This window comes from Apostichopus japonicus, chromosome 11, assembly GCF_037975245.1.
Source record: "Apostichopus japonicus isolate 1M-3 chromosome 11, ASM3797524v1, whole genome shotgun sequence".
NCBI lineage: Eukaryota > Metazoa > Echinodermata > Holothuroidea > Aspidochirotida > Stichopodidae > Apostichopus > Apostichopus japonicus.
Window position 1 is genome coordinate 6,645,876 of NC_092571.1, and position 16,504 is coordinate 6,662,379.

Sequence of the window (16,504 nt, forward strand, 5' to 3'; positions counted from 1 at the left end):
GATATAGTATCAGTGCTAGTATAGTATCAGCACTAGGATAGTATCGGCCCTAGTAAATGATAGTATCAGCGCCGATACATGATACTATCAGTGCTTGTACATGATATTATCAGCGCTAGTACATGATAGTATCAGTGCTAGTATAGTATCAGCTCTAGAAAATAATAGTATTAGTGCTAGTACATGATAGTATCATGGCTAGAACATGATAATATCAGCGCTAGTACATAATAGTATCAGTGCTTGTTCATGATAGTATCAGTGCTAGTACATGATAGTATCAAAGTTAGTACATTATACTATCAGTGCTAGTACATGATATTAACAGTGCATATACATGATATTATCAGTGCTGGTACATGCTAGTATCATTGCTAGCACAGGAGAGTATCAGTGCTAGTATATAATAGTATCAGTGCTAGAACATGGTAGTATCAGTGCTATTTCATGACATTATCTGCACTCGTTCATTATATATGTAACAGTGCTAGTGAATTATAGTATCAATGCTAGTACATGATAGTATCAGTGCTAGTACATAATAGTATCAATGCTTGTACATGGTAGTATCAGTGTTAGTACATAATATTATCAGTGCTAGTACATAATAGTATCAGTGTTTGTACATTATAGAATCATTGTTTGTACATTATAGTAGGAGCACTAGCCGATGAACGTATTCACGCTAGTTCATGACAATATCAGTTCTTAAACATGATAGTACCAGTACTAATACATACCATAAAATAGTATCATGTAAGTAACGTTATTAGTGCTAGTATTTAGACTAATATATCGTATATGATGCGGATATAGTAGTTTTATTTTTCTTGTTTCTTTACAGGCTTTAAATCCCTTCTACGTGTTCCAAATCTATAGCGTATGTTTGTGGATATTCGGATACAACTACATCATCTTCTCTGTGGCTATAGTCGTGATGTCCCTGATATCCATTATGGCAACCGTCTATAACACAAGAAAGGTATACTCCTTGTTTAAAGTAATATGCTTGTTTACATGCATGAATGTTATTGGAGATGGGTGTGCCATTCTATATAGTGCAGGATTATTGATTTTTCCAAGACAATCTTTCACGCCCTGGAATAATACTGTCTGTCTAAGTGAATTCGGCTGAGAGCAAACCAATCCTTCAGAGATATGCATAATTTATTAATTCGTTTATTCGTTCCAAAAACGTTCAGTACGTTACATTGTAAAGATGTTCTAGCTAACCAACCTATTTTATGAGATTCACCACTTTTTTTGCAGCAAGCGACAACACTTCGTAAGATGGTTAGGTCAGAAGGGAAAGTGCGTGTACTAAGAGCGAAAGATAACGTGGATGACGATAGCGGTAAGTCAACAAAGACTTAACAATTAGGAGGCGGTTCTTTACCAGCTGTTCAACCACAAGCTGACAAGTGTGCAATAAGTAAAAAAAAAATTGCTGACACGTGTTATAAAACGCTACCATTAAGCGATGACCCCCCCCCCCCCTTGCGCCCCTCTCTTCTCTGCAAATATATTGTCTTTCATCAATAACTACATTGTAAATTCCCATTTACAGTGTTCGAACTTATTCGTGAGACTGATCTGGTACCCGGAGACGTAATACAGCTACCACTAAGAGGAAGCCAAATGAGTTGCGATGCTGTTTTGATAAGCGGAAACTGCATCGTCAATGAAAGCATGTTAACAGGTACAGATCATATCCCTTCTAAGTTCTCTTAACTAAACACCATAGATTTAGATGCCTGGTGATTATGCATGGTATGGACTTGTTGAAGTCTGTTGCGGAATGTATAAAGAATTCGACATGCCGTTTTTATCTTTAAGTATTTTATTACAGAAAGGATTGATTTGCACAAAAATTGTAGACTGATTCGTGTGTGCATGGCTTCAAATATATGTATTTAATAACCAAGTAAAAGACTTTTGTAAAAAAAAGGCGGTAATTGAATGATCAGTTGATTGGTTTTCAATAATATTTTAACAGGTGAATCCGTCCCAATAACCAAGACACCACTACCAAACCCACCCATCCCACTCGATAGTCCACCTATGATGTTTAATCCCGAAAATCACAAACGCCACACCTTATTCTGCGGTACACAAGTCATACAAAGCCGACGTATTGGGAAAAAGTCAGTTCTCGCTGTTGTTATCCGCACAGGTGAGTTCGATATGATATGCAAACTGGAGTTGCCCTGCCAACCACCTAAGTTACATTTGAAATATGAGAAAGCAATGACAATCACGATTTCTTATATATTGAAGAACCGGTTAATATCCTAGAGGCTTATGTGGCGTACAGCATCCAAATATGATTAATTGTCTCATACAGTACAGGCATGATGTATTACAATACAAATCCCTGCCCAGGCCAAAGTGAAATTCAAGGAAAGAGTTCGCCAGACCATCACAGTAATACAATTGTTCTACATGAAGTCTCGCTACTTTTACTCCTTTTTTAAATTACTTAAAATGCCTCTTCCCCATCTAGGTTTCACCACAACGAAAGGGATGCTAGTGAGGTCTATACTTTACCCTAAACCAATGGACTTCAAATTGTATCGTGATGCTATGAAATTCATTCTAGTGTTGGCCGCAGTTGGTAAGATAATGTTCCATATACGTTTGACTTTTCAGTGAATTATTAGGACCATATTACCGAGTGGCACATGGGCTATACATGACACATGCAGGGTAAGGATACCAGCATTTGGGATTCTAGAAAAATCGTAAAACTAGTTAACTTGACGATAGTGTTTAAATGGCTCATTCGTCTTCCACTACGGCACTGATTTGAATCATGGGGGTATATAGGTATATAGTCGAACTATTCATTTGAAAGTTTAATAGTTTGTTTATCGGCGAATGTAAATAATAGCGGGGAAAAGAAATACAATTGCACATGTGATTATCGCTTGTTTCAACATCATCAACGTATGTTATCACATTGTGGTATGTTGCAGCATGCATGAGATAACCCTTACTACAACCATTGAAACAATCTTTTCGTCTGTTACATTTACAATTACACTGCAGAAAGGAATATGAAGTGGATATGCCAATATCGTACTTTGCCGAACAGGCACATGAATGTTATTGAATCCTCAATAGTCAAAATTAAACTGCATTTTTGGTTACGATGCCGAAGGCTCAGTAACCTTTGCGATCGTGCTAGCATGTGTGTGTGTTTGTGGATGTGACGGCTAGCTTGTAAACACGATATAACACCAACCACAAATTGAATCAATGTCATATTTGGTAGGTATAGATGTCCCATGATGTTGGTGGTTCCCATCTCTTGAATATTAACGAGTGAGCGGGGCATAAAATAACATTTTTAAGTGTCGATATCTCTTGAACCATGTCCGCTTTAGTTCATTCTTGGTATGGTGATGTAACTGTACATTGTAAGTACATGTTCTTTGCAACAACAACTTTTACCTCATTAATATTCATGAGTGGGTGAGGCTCGATGGGAAATTTTCAAAACCAGGTTTTTTAAACACGATATCTTCACAACCACAAGTTCAATCAAGATAATAATTGGTAGATAGATGCCCCATAATGAGCAGATGTGCTATGATGTTCTTGGTTGTCATTTCATTAATATTAATATGTGGGCGGGGCTTAACGTAAAATTGGGTTCATATTGGTATGGTGAAGTTGGCACATAATAAGTAAATTTTCATGACATCTCCACCTTGATATCATTAATATTCATCAAATTGCAAGAAATGGCTTTGAAAAACAAGAAAAAAACAAATAAATGTTCCATGGTTTTCATCCTTGGCATTAGGTTTGTCACACTACATTATTACAATCAACCGTGCTCTGTTTTGTGTGCATATCGTGATTGTTAATCAGTGAACATAAAATTATTAATCATATGTCTCTAAAATTAGCTTTTATATACATGTACTTGGATAATGCAATGTTAGTATATAGATACATGATATACTTGACCTCATTAATATTCATGCATGTACCGTACATTTTTTTTTAGAATGTATCACTAAATAGACTTTGTCAACATGATAAATGATTCCTTGTTACCTTCCTTTATATGTTGCCGCATTAGTCAATATATAATCCTCTTCATGTTGGTTTGCACAAGTTCATGAATATTAACATGTGTTGCTTACCACACTATGAATATGTTCAGGCATCGGAACCACTAAATGTTTTCGTTTTCTGGTTAAAAATTATCGTTACTATTGACTCTCATTCTTCGCAGCGATGTTTGGCTTCGTTTACGTCATAACAATAAAGATTTTGCACAAGGTAAGTAAAAGCACGCTCCCGCCTGACTACAAAATGAAAATGTCCTTAACAGCACTAGCAGGAAGGCCAGCAGAGAAATCTTCGCAAAATTAATATGTAAAAGATAATGATACTTTTGGCATAAACTGAGAACCCCGCATGCCCCGCCAAATGCAAGGAGTTAGCTGAATTTTCCGAATTAAATTTCAATTAAAGTAATAATATCTTTATATTATCTCCGATGAAAACGCCTGAGTAATTTCCAACTATCCTATCGATCATGAATTGTTTACCACAGAAAGTGATATATTATATTTCAATATTAAAAACAAAATCAATTTATCTCAAACAGAAGGGTTAAGGATTAGTAGCGATGTCTTCTTAACTAAAACAATATGACAAGGGTGCAACAACGGCTTTCGGGAACACTCTTAAAATGCCCTGAATAAGTTATCAGTATTAACCCTAACTGTGATATCAAAGTACTACATTCATATCTTTACCCAAACTATGGAAAGAAATGTTTGCAAAAGTTAAAGAAACTATAAAAGTTTAAAATAAATTACAATGTACTAGTATAATTGTCAATCTACAACCCACCTATCCCTTATGTATATACCTTGACTCTGATTGGTTAATATGTTGCAATGTTACCATCCGTGAGAAACATATATTCTTGCAGTAAAACGTCAGTTTACAGCCACAGGTTGGCCAAAGACAAGAAATTTCGCAATTTAATGGACTCTGCTATATGTCCGTCACACTACGAATAATAGGATTTCGAAGTTCAATTGTTTACAATCTAAACCATTTTATCTGTAATAGTCATATTTACACAGCAAGATATGTTAATGAAAATGGTTTATTCTTATAGGCGACTGTAAAAGATATAATCTTGAAAGCCCTGGATGTATTTACCATCGCCGTTTCTCCAGCCTTACCTGCTGCCCTTACAATAGGCATGGTGTTTGCGCAACAGAGATTGCGGAAGAGGAACATCTACTGCATTAGTCCACAGCGAATTAATGTTAGCGGCATGCTGGATCTTATTTGCTTTGATAAGGTGATTTTTTTTCTTAAAGTTGATTTCTCTTCTATAACCATGTTTCGTCATTTTATTCGATAAGATCATGTGTAGTATCTGCTCCCTTTCGAGTGGAATGGTGATGCACACGACGATGATCACACAGTCACAGTCCCGATGCAAGGGGACTGGGGTTGAGAGCGGATCAGTCGTTTGGTAGTTTGGTTTTCGTGCCCAGGTTATTTCCTGGGCGACTTTTTCTTAAAAGGTAGACGATAGAAGGCAAAGAATGAGAGTTTAGCATTAGCTAACTGAATGAGCAATGAATGAAATCAAGTATATAGTAAATATATTGTCCTAAAGTCACACATACACTACCCCGAGAATGTCTGTAAACGTCAACTCGTAAACATGGTCCAAAAGAATTTCACACCAGGTATACCTATGCCTATAGCCTAGATTACATGAAAGAATACACATCAGGCATACCTAGGAATAGGGCTCATACAGGGTACGCTACCTATGCCTAGCATAGCTTACATGAAAGATTGCACATCATGTATACCTAGGCCTAGGGCTGATACAGGGTACGCTATCAATGCATAGCCTAGCTTACATGAATGAATACACATAAATGTGTCTTTAGTCAGGTCTTTGTGTGGAGCACTTGGTGAATGTGGTAGAATATGGATGATGGCTATGCAATAAAACATGACCGACCGCTTTAAATGTTATTTTAATAACTGTATTTGTATGCACCATTACAGACTGGAACTCTGACAGAGGACCACCTTGAACTACTGGCAGTCTCGCCAATTAACAAAGACTCGTACGTACTCATTTCAGTGTATACTCTATTACGTACTAAAGAAATGTATTTATGGTAACAACTTGAAATTTTAGAAATGGGTATGAAATTTCCTAACTTGTTACTTTCGCAATCCACATTGAATAAATACGGGTTTCTTCTCTACCTTGTAGCTCTTGAATTGTGCCTCTATCCGATCGAAGATATTAATCTCTAATTTCAGTAAAGTTAGCTTTTGAATGTGTTCTTGGACGTCAGTTAATCCAAGTTCAAGTCCTAGAGATAGATATAATGATAATTACCGAGTTTCCTCCAGTTATAACTTCTGGACGTTCTATACTGCATGCGATACGTATACCGTAGTTATCGGCTGAACTTATTTATGAGGTGGTGATATATTGAAATCTTTTAAAATAATTAAGCCCACTGGATATATGTTCGTCGATTATGCTTCGAAAATGTACAAGTGAAGCATGTGTATATAGGTAATATTATACAATAAGTTATGTTTACGTCAGGTCGCGTTCAGTACAATAAACATGGGGTTGTCATGAAGGTGTGTAGGCCTATACTTATCCAAACAAACCCTTTCTAAATATATCCAAATTCTCCTTATCATTTTTTGTGCAGATTTAATCTGTTTGATTCTCATGCACTTAAATGATATGTTACAATTAATTTTCTTTCAATGTGCCAGATTTGTTCTAATTAACGACCCTAGTACCCTCACATTTGGTCCATTTACCGCTGGCATGGCCACTTGTCATTCTTTGACGGTCATCGACGGAGAAATTCGTGGGGACCCGCTGGATCTACAAATGTTCCAGTCAATCAAATGGGTTCGTCCTACATTTTTTTAAATAGTTTTCTTTTGGTTATGGATTGAGACAATATAGGTCTGTGATATAAATTTTCTGAAAATTATGATTGGTTTCATGTTAGTATACATTGGTATTCATGAATGAAGGTGGCCTATTTCTAGACTTCCTGAACTCAGTTTTATTTCGGTGCTGTCCGAAATTGATACATTACCGTATATCTCATTAACCATATATTTTAATCTTAAACCTTATTACATGCATTCAATCTCGATGGTGTAAACAATATGTTTGTCGGTGCTACTGTTATCCTGTCGATGTACTTTTTGTCAAAATGTTTTGCCCATTCGCGGAGGGCAGTGAATGAAAAAGTAAAACGAAAACATTTCTTGCTTGTGTACACAACAAAACACAACATTACTGGCATACGAAGGCAGATGTATTAAACTGTTTACGAAAAACATGGACATTTGACGAGATACGCTATGTGTGCAAAGCGTCAAACATCTGAAAATTATCGATGATTACAAGATGGCTGCAACTGTTCAAAACGGAGATTATCATATTTATGACGTTTTGACGAGAAATACTATCTGTGGCAAAATAACTTAACAGAGCGAGCCGTTCGCATGACACAGTTAGCGTCTTAGCACCCTAAGTATTGCCAAAATTTCTCAAAGTGCAGGTGACAGCCCTCCCATACACCCTCCCCTGGACGGCAAAAAGGTGCACGGTTGCGTCGCTGGGCACAGTTAAATCTGACTTTACTGAGTCCAGCGAAAATTGTTCACTGTGCAGTTTAATTCGATTGATTTTTGCGAATGAACCGTAATTTTGGCAGACGTACATCGTCAATATTCTGTGATTATACTTACTATATACAATAGTTTCAAAATGACTTGGGGATGGCTTGGTTCGTGTTTGATATGGAGTTTGAATGAAGATTATATCATTTTCATTTGGCTTTACAACCAATTCACATGTAAGATATCTTTAATGGTTTCCTCACAGAATCTGAAGGAGCCGACGGAATCCGAGAGGACAGGATTCTCTCATTTTATGCCAACAATTGTTATGGACACCAGCAATGGCAACAACAACGACTCACCTCGTAAAGGAATGGTAAGTGATCTTTCCCCTCCTCTACGATAAGTATAAAGGGAAGATAATTGATACTCTCCTGCTATAGAACAAAGGGTCGCAAGTACACCTCCTCTCCAATATAATAAAGGGAAGGTAAGTGATCCTCCTCCTCCATTATCATAAAGGTATAAGGTAAGCGATCTTTCTCCTCCTCTACCTTAAGAATAAAGGCAAGATAATTGATACTCTTCTATTAGAATAAAGGGTCGGCAAGTACTCCTCCTCTCAATTATAATAAAGGGACAGTAAGTAATCCTCCTCCTTTACATCATAATAAAGGGGGGGGTAAGTAAACCCCAACCTCCGGCATCATTAGAATAAAGGGAAGATACGCGGTCCTCCTCTTCCATTTGAATAAAGGGACAGTAAGTAATCCTCCTCCTTTACATCATAATAAAGGGGGGGGGGTAAGTAAACCCCAACCTCCGGCATCATTAGAATAAAGGGAAGATACGCGGTCCTCCTCTTCCATTTGAATAAAGGGACAGTAAGTAATCCTCCTCCTTTACATCATAATAAAGGGGGGGGGGTAAGTAAACCCCAACCTCCGGCATCATTAGAATAAAGGGAAGATACGCGGTCCTCCTCTTCCATTTGAATAAAGGGACAGTAAGTAATCCTCCTCCTTTACATCATAATAAAGGGGGGGGGGGTAAGTAAACCCCAACCTCCGGCATCATTAGAATAAAGGGAAGATACGCGGTCCTCCTCTTCCATTTGAATAAAGGGACAGTAAGTAATCCTCCTCCTTTACATCATAATAAAGGGGGGGGGGGTAAGTAAACCCCAACCTCCGGCATCATTAGAATAAAGGGAAGATACGCGGTCCTCCTCTTCCATTTGAATAAAGGGACAGTAAGTAATCCTCCTCCTTTACATCATAATAAAGGGGGGGGGGTAAGTAAACCCCAACCTCCGGCATCATTAGAATAAAGGGAAGATACGCGGTCCTCCTCTTCCATTTGAATAAAGGGACAGTAAGTAATCCTCCTCCTTTACATCATAATAAAGGGGGGGGTAAGTAAACCCCAACCTCCGGCATCATTAGAATAAAGGGAAGATACGCGTTCCTCCTCTTCCATTAGAATAAACGGACGGTAAGTAATCCTCCTTCCTTACATTATATTAAAGAGGGGTAGGTGAACCCGCACCTCCTCCTTTTCTACCATTAGAATAATCGCAGTAGACATGGTATAGACCTTAATTAATGTTATTGACGTTAATTTTGGAAACAATTCCTATCAACCACGCAAGGCCTATGTACAATGCCGCTGACATAACAAATGGATACCGACTAGTAAGTACTCTAATTATGCAACTTTAGGAGCTACTGTAAATTAAGTTTCACCTTTTAGAAGAAGTTACCTTTGTAGCTCGATAAAACTGTTACTATTCAGATCTAGTTAGACAGGAAAGTAATTCCTACTGCTAAAGTGGTAGTAAATATACTAAATGTAACTTCATTACTAGATTAAGCATTTTCGACGCAACACCGGACATGTCCTGCCATAACATACTCATTTTTGCAGATGCCAGTGCTCCCTGCTCATCAAATTGGTGTCATCAGGCAGTTCACGTTTTCGTCGAATCTTAAGCGAATGAGCGTAATCACGCAAACTCTGGGCTCTAACACTTTCGACGTATTTGTTAAAGGTGCACCGGAGATCGTTGCCTCATTATGCTTGGAAGAGAGCAGTAAGTTTTCACAACATCTATCCGACAATCCATCTATACCCTTCCAATCCATCCTTTCATCGCCCCATCTATCTATCAATCTTCACACACCTATCCATTCATCCATCGCTTCACCCACTCAACCATTCATCAAGTCATCGAATCCTTCATCCACCCATCTATCCATTGTCACATCCTTCAATCAATCCATGCACACATCCGGTCATCCTTTCATTCATCTATCCAACCATCCTGCAATATATCAATTCATCCATCTTTTTCATGTAACAATTCAAACATCCATCAATCCATACATTTGTCAATCCATCCATTCGTTAATCCATCCATACATCTAACTATCCATCCTTTTATTTACCCATCCATTAGTTGTAGCAATAAGTTGGCTTAACATCGATTATTGTAGCTCTATATTCAGTTCACTGCAACTTTAATGATGTATTGTACCAATCCATGCAGCAATCCATCCTTGATCGACCCATCTATCTATCAATCCATTCACACATACATCCATTCATCAACCTATTCACCCATCCATCCATCCATTCTTTCATCTACAAATCCACCCATCCCCCTATTTATTCATTCACCAATCCATCAATCTATCCATTCATCCATCGACCTCTAAATTGTAACAATAAGTTTGCTCAACAACTTTAAATGTAAATCTAACTTCAGTTCCCTACAACTTTAATAATGCATTGTACCAATCCATCCTTCCATCTATCTATAAATCCATTCACACATCCAGCAATCCATCCTTTCATCTACCCATTCACCAATGTATCCATCAAGTCTTCATTTACCCATCTATACATTCACACATCCCTCCATTCATCCACCTATTCACCCATTCATCTACCCATCCATCCACCCATCTATTCACTTTTACAATCGCCCGTCTATCCATTCACCCATCCATCTATAAGTTGTAACAATAAGTTGCTCAACAACAGTTATTGTGACTCTACCCTCAGTTCCCGACAACTTTAATGATGCATTGAAAGAGCACACCATGAACGGACTGAGAGTACTTGCTATGGCTTGGAAACCATTGGCACAGAACGTTACATATGAGCAAGCCCAGGGGCTGGAAAGGTAAAGCATCAAAATACAAGACCTACATATTTCTCGTTTCCCAAATTAAATTTCGTTCGAACCAGCGAGCCAAGCATGCGAAGAAATAGGATGATGAATGAGTTCCTAATTTCATATTGTTGTAGACATTATGTCTCTTCCTATATGACACCGATGTGATGAATAAGTCCTGTAAGATCACTAGTTCAGTCATTTGTGTAGCGAGTAAAGGTTTTTGGTTTTGTCTGTTGTGTTTTATTTAAATTGCGCGGTTCACCATTAGTATGAAAAGGATGACGATGGTTGTGGTGGTGATGACGATGGTTGTGGTGTTGGTGATTATGACGATGGTTGTGGTTGTGGTGGTGGTGATGACGATGATTGTGGTGGTGATGATGAAGATGGTTGTGGTGGTGGTGATGACGATGGTTGTGGTGGTGGTTGTGATGATGATGATGATGATGATGATGATGATGATGATGGTTGTGGTGGTGGTGCTGATGATGACGATGGTTGTGGTGGTGCTGATGATGACGATGGCTGTGGTGGTGCTGATGATGACGATGATGGCCAGATCCAGCACAAAACACGTCATATTTACATTCGTTTAAAGAAGAAGAAGAAGGGAAACGTAGATTTCTTTTTGATATACAATTCGTTTAAACGAGCTTGTAGACATTTCAAAATACATTCTTCCATCTATATTTGGGCAAAATTGGTTCTATTTAGATACCCTTAGGCTGAATTGTATAAGAAACCTGGTGAAAAGTATCGCGTGTACATTGTTATTATCTTGTCATCGTACAACGTACTTTTAATGAGCATTCTGACGCCATTCTTACAGGAACGATATCGAATGTGACTTACAACTGCTTGGACTCCTGATTATGCAAAACACTTTGAAGCCAGAGACTCCACCCGTAATTGAGGAACTGAATAATGCAAACATAAGGACAGTAATGGTCACAGGTAAGTTGAACCCTGCAGAGGTTTCATTCATTATCATTTTTCGATAGCATTTATGACAGGGATTCCCATTATTTACAAATACAATAAATTGGAAAACTTGATAAGACCTGAGTAGAGCAGTCGTTTAATATTTTGGCTGTTGCATTGTATCCATTTAATGTGAGTTTTGTGACGCACACTGACGTTAACTCTTGTTATGGCGCTTGTTTTTCTAACTCCCCGTGGACTCCTGGTTATTTACAATACGTTCTGTTTTTTGTTTTTTTTTTACAATTTTTAATACATTCTCAGTTACGGGAAAAGTATGGAAAAAATCCCACATCCGTAGCGGAGTAGCATATGGCCTATGTCCCTTCTTATATATTATTTTTTCTCACATTACTAGATTTAACAAGCTCCCGTACATTTTAATTTCTCTGGTCATGCTCAGAACAAAGTTAGACAGTTGATCAAATCGCATTGTACAGACATTGATATTAAATTAGTGTTTATCTCATTTAAAGTTCGAAATATGTGTGTAGTAAAAGACATGATTCCATCATACCTTAAATCTTGTGTGGTCTATAAATTCATCTGCACAGGCTGTAATGCTTGTTATATAGGGGAAACCCATAGGCACCTTTCTACACGGATTTCTGAGCATAAGAAAAAACGATAAGAATTCACATATTTACAAACACTATATTTACTAAATTTCCCAACTGTAAGCGGCTATGGGACAACAACTCATTCAAAATTATCGACTCAGCTCCCACTAAACTCCAGCTTAGGATCAAAGAAAGCCTACCTAATAAACCTAATCTCAACAAACAGCTTGACTGTCCAGTGTTATCTTTGTTGAGTTAATCTACTTGTCCTTGTGTGTTATTGCTAGTGTACATTTGTTTGCTATTACTTGTTCATTTTGCGTTTGTAACCTGATGATGAAAGTCGCTACTTTCGAAACATGTCGTTCTTTTTATATTAATTTTGGTAAATAGATGTATAAGTTAAAGTCTGTGGTGTTTTCAATTTTTTTAATATTATTTTGTATATTTATTCTACAGGTGATAATATTTTGACTGCAATTCATGTCGCCCGACAGTGTGGAATGATTGGTCCTTCTGAACTAGTCGTTGAGGTGAATGTCACCCCGCCATCACGTGATAACAAGACTAAGGTCACATACACCTTGAATGATGTCGTGAATGCCTGCAGTCGCCAACCGTCCCCTTCACATGAATTCAGCTCTAAGGTAAATATAAAGAAGATTATGTCAAGGTTTATTCCTTGGGAACGGTTGGACCCTAACTTTAAGTATAGGTCAACACACAAGTGCAAATAGGCTGGCCTTGATATTCCTCGCTGGAAGGTATGAAGTTGAAGATCAAAACTAAAGTAGATTTAAAGAGTCCAGTACGTTTGATATAGGTAATACGACAATGGTTTTATTCCAAATTATCTATGATGAATGGAAAACAATATATAAAGATTATAACTAGTGTGGATGCTAAGATATTAAAGAGATATTGCTAGAAAATTGCCGCTTGTAAAACTGTCATGGACAGAGTCCTTGGAAATAATGGCAAGTCGAATTCAGCGAGACATCCAGTCAGCGTAAAAATCACAAGTAAGTAAACTACGGAAACCTTGTGAAAGCGTAATCATTACAATCTCAAATAGAAGTATGTCTGGGACAAAAAATGTTGCATGAGCCAGGAAATGTTTCAATGAGTTATAAGAACTTATGAAACAATGGACTAACATGTACATTTAAATGTGTACTGACCAAATTCGAACAGCTAAGAGTTTTTATACTAGGTCGGTTACCCAGGGGATAGAGAACATTTTGAGAGCAATTTTAGTTGCGTTTTGTCTCAGTTAGCCAATAAAGGCATATTGTAAATATATTTAGAACATGATTGCATGTTACAGGTAGTTCATAGTTTCAAAGACATGCTTTAACGTATCTCTTTATTCTAATTTGGGTGGTCTTATGTCACTTTCTGTACAACTGGCACCAACTTTAAAATAAATCCGTATGTTTCGAACTGGCTTATATTCAAGTCTGTTTTCTTTTAAATGCAAATTACGTGGCCCCCGTAATGTCCAAAATAACGTTTCTTGGCGTTGTTATAATACTGGCAGTGGTAGATAACACTGTAAGTAAAGAATGTTTATAGCATTGCTAATGTACTTAGGATACCTGCAATCAGAACGGACTTATAATAATTTCATGTTAATCATTCTGTTTCAGAAGTTAAGCTGAAACCCTACATTCCTCTATATTATTGTTATACGGTCACGTTGTACACACAATGCGGCGCTAATATCCTTCTAATGAAAAGTATTTTCCACATTGCATTAACCATAAAAAAAATGTGGTGTGAGCTTATACCATTTTTTCTGTTGTAGAATCAAGAAGAAGTTGCGTTGACCTTGGAAGACTTTCATGGAAATTCCGATGGCAGCACCTATCATTTTGCTCTAGACGGCAAAACCTTCCTCGCCTTGCAAGAGTACACGCCGCATTTAATACCAAAGGTAAAACATTCTGATGAAAAAAGTAAAAAAACAAAGAGCTATGAACCGTAGTATATAAGTTACAACTAGCGAGCTTTCATTTGACATTGTTGGAGATTTTTCTCAGACTATGCCCTTGCTTTTCATTAAATATTTCAATAAGGTGAATTCATCGTGATTACCATACAGATAAGTCTCTCAAGGTCCACTCAGTATTATCCCCAAAGATGTTACAAAGTCATTTTTAAGCACACTTTTATACACTAGTAAGCATGTCACTGGAGCTCATTTGGGGATATCATATTCTCTAAATTAACAAATGTATTGAATCGTATATAACTACTTTATTACTTATTTGTTTATTAGCTTTTATCACATCAAACTTTGAAGACAATAGTTATGTTCTACTGTTTGTTTGGCTGTTTGCTGCCTAACCCAGTAAAACCAGTGAATGTCTGTTACGTTTTAGATTGCTGTCAAAGCCACTATTTTTGCAAGGATGTCACCCGACCAGAAAGCTCAACTAGTAGAAGTATTTCAGGACATGGAGTAAGTATTCTAATACCTCCGTGGGTGGGCAAGGGGAGGGGAGGGGAGGGGGTTGTAATCAACTTACATTATGCTTCAGAAAGCTGTGTCGGGCATTGTCAAGTCATTAGAAGCTAACGTAATAACATTAAACTTCGTTAAACAAGATATTGGCAATTCCGGGAGAAAAAAATAGTACAGCAAATAGGATGCTTTTATAGAGACCGTAAGAGGAAACTATATAGTGATATATAAACAATTCCATGTCCTCGGTTGTGATTCCTAAAGAATTATATTGTTAAGGGGGATTATTAGGGTTAGGGTACATGGATTTGAAAAAATGGAAAAAATAACGTGGTCCTTGGTCTGAATGTAAAACAAAGCTGTATGTGTGTGTTTGTACATTGCCAGTTGAACTGCAATCAAATTGACACCAACAAATAAAGTACTATTTGAAAGACGCAAAATGATAAGTTTATGATACCTCTTCAGATACTACGTGGGAATGTGTGGAGACGGTGCAAATGACTGTGGTGCATTAAAGAGGGCGCACGCTGGTATTTCTCTCTCCGAAGCCGAGGCATCGGTAGCTTCACCTTTTACGTCACGTACTCAAAATGTGGAGTGCGTCTCTCGGCTGATCAAGTAAGTAAGAACCAGAAGGTAAATACATCGTCATTACAGCTGACACTCCATTTTAATCCCGCTTAATTATTACTAGTGGTTGCTATGGATGTTTAAACTATTACATCTTAAAAGTATGATATTATAGATGATTATTTTTTATTATTTTTACTTAAAGCGAATTTTACACTTAAAATGTAGTGAAACTATTCAAAATGCAAATTATAGTTGCACAGCAGTGACATACTCGAAGATAATGGTTCTATGGCTCACACTCAACAATGAATTATTATACTTTAAAGTTGCCTCAATATCTTAGTTATCTGCAATGGACCAAGTGTTGATGACGTGCCTAACGGAGAGAACAAATAAACGAGAAACTATACGGACCACAGTACAGTAGTACATAAAGTAACTATGTGAGTAGCAACCATACGACTCGACGCAGCGTATATGACGCTGGTATAGACTCACGTGACTTGATACCGTAACATGTACCATTTTCTACAGAGCCGTCTTTAAATGTTTCTTTTTTTTTATTAGAGAAGGCCGAGCTGCTTTGGTGGCGTCTTTCGGAGTCTTCAAATACATGGCGCTGTATAGTATGATACAGTTTACGTCCGTCATCATTATGAATACGGTAAGAACAGCTGTGTCGAATCAGAATACCTAGTCCAAGAAATCTAATAATTTAATTAATCCTGTATTATCATTTAGTGATTGCCACGTCCTCTTAGAGACATTAACAAGTATACCACAGGAGTCCAATAGTAGTAATGGTCATCCAATTCGTGGTCATTCCTTCGTGTGATCAGATGTAACTCCTTGGTGTGATATGTTAATGTAACGAATGATTATGGTAATTGAAAATGCAAGCTTAAGTGCGGACAATTTAATTTTCTATTACGCCTTCCATCGATACTGAAAATCGCAAAACGCTAAAAACAACAAAGTATACCTCCCTCCCCCTCCCCTTCAAATAGATGCAAACAAACTAAATTACCAGAAGGAAGGCAGAATAAGAGAAGAAGCAAAGGAAAGCTAAGA

The 16,504-nt window shown here is 37.4% G+C and overlaps 1 protein-coding gene across 4 annotated transcripts in view; it reads left to right on the forward strand.

Annotated features, from left to right (window-relative positions):
* The window catches only part of LOC139976031 (polyamine-transporting ATPase 13A3-like), a 77,793-nt gene that overhangs the window by 50,495 nt on the left and 10,794 nt on the right, over window positions 1-16,504 (forward strand). For all 4 annotated transcript variants that reach the window (XM_071984422.1, XM_071984421.1, XM_071984419.1 and 1 more), the window contains exons 9-26: window positions 845-982; window positions 1,270-1,354; window positions 1,568-1,699; window positions 1,997-2,173; window positions 2,504-2,614; window positions 4,247-4,293; window positions 5,147-5,335; window positions 6,064-6,125; window positions 6,802-6,943; window positions 7,934-8,044; window positions 9,595-9,760; window positions 10,735-10,855; window positions 11,679-11,803; window positions 12,850-13,037; window positions 14,198-14,326; window positions 14,775-14,854; window positions 15,326-15,478; window positions 16,001-16,097. In XM_071984422.1, coding sequence (XP_071840523.1) covers window positions 845-982; window positions 1,270-1,354; window positions 1,568-1,699; window positions 1,997-2,173; window positions 2,504-2,614; window positions 4,247-4,293; window positions 5,147-5,335; window positions 6,064-6,125; window positions 6,802-6,943; window positions 7,934-8,044; window positions 9,595-9,760; window positions 10,735-10,855; window positions 11,679-11,803; window positions 12,850-13,037; window positions 14,198-14,326; window positions 14,775-14,854; window positions 15,326-15,478; window positions 16,001-16,097 — 2,253 coding nt within the window. The remainder of the gene's footprint in view (window positions 1-844; window positions 983-1,269; window positions 1,355-1,567; window positions 1,700-1,996; window positions 2,174-2,503; window positions 2,615-4,246; window positions 4,294-5,146; window positions 5,336-6,063; window positions 6,126-6,801; window positions 6,944-7,933; window positions 8,045-9,594; window positions 9,761-10,734; window positions 10,856-11,678; window positions 11,804-12,849; window positions 13,038-14,197; window positions 14,327-14,774; window positions 14,855-15,325; window positions 15,479-16,000; window positions 16,098-16,504) is intronic.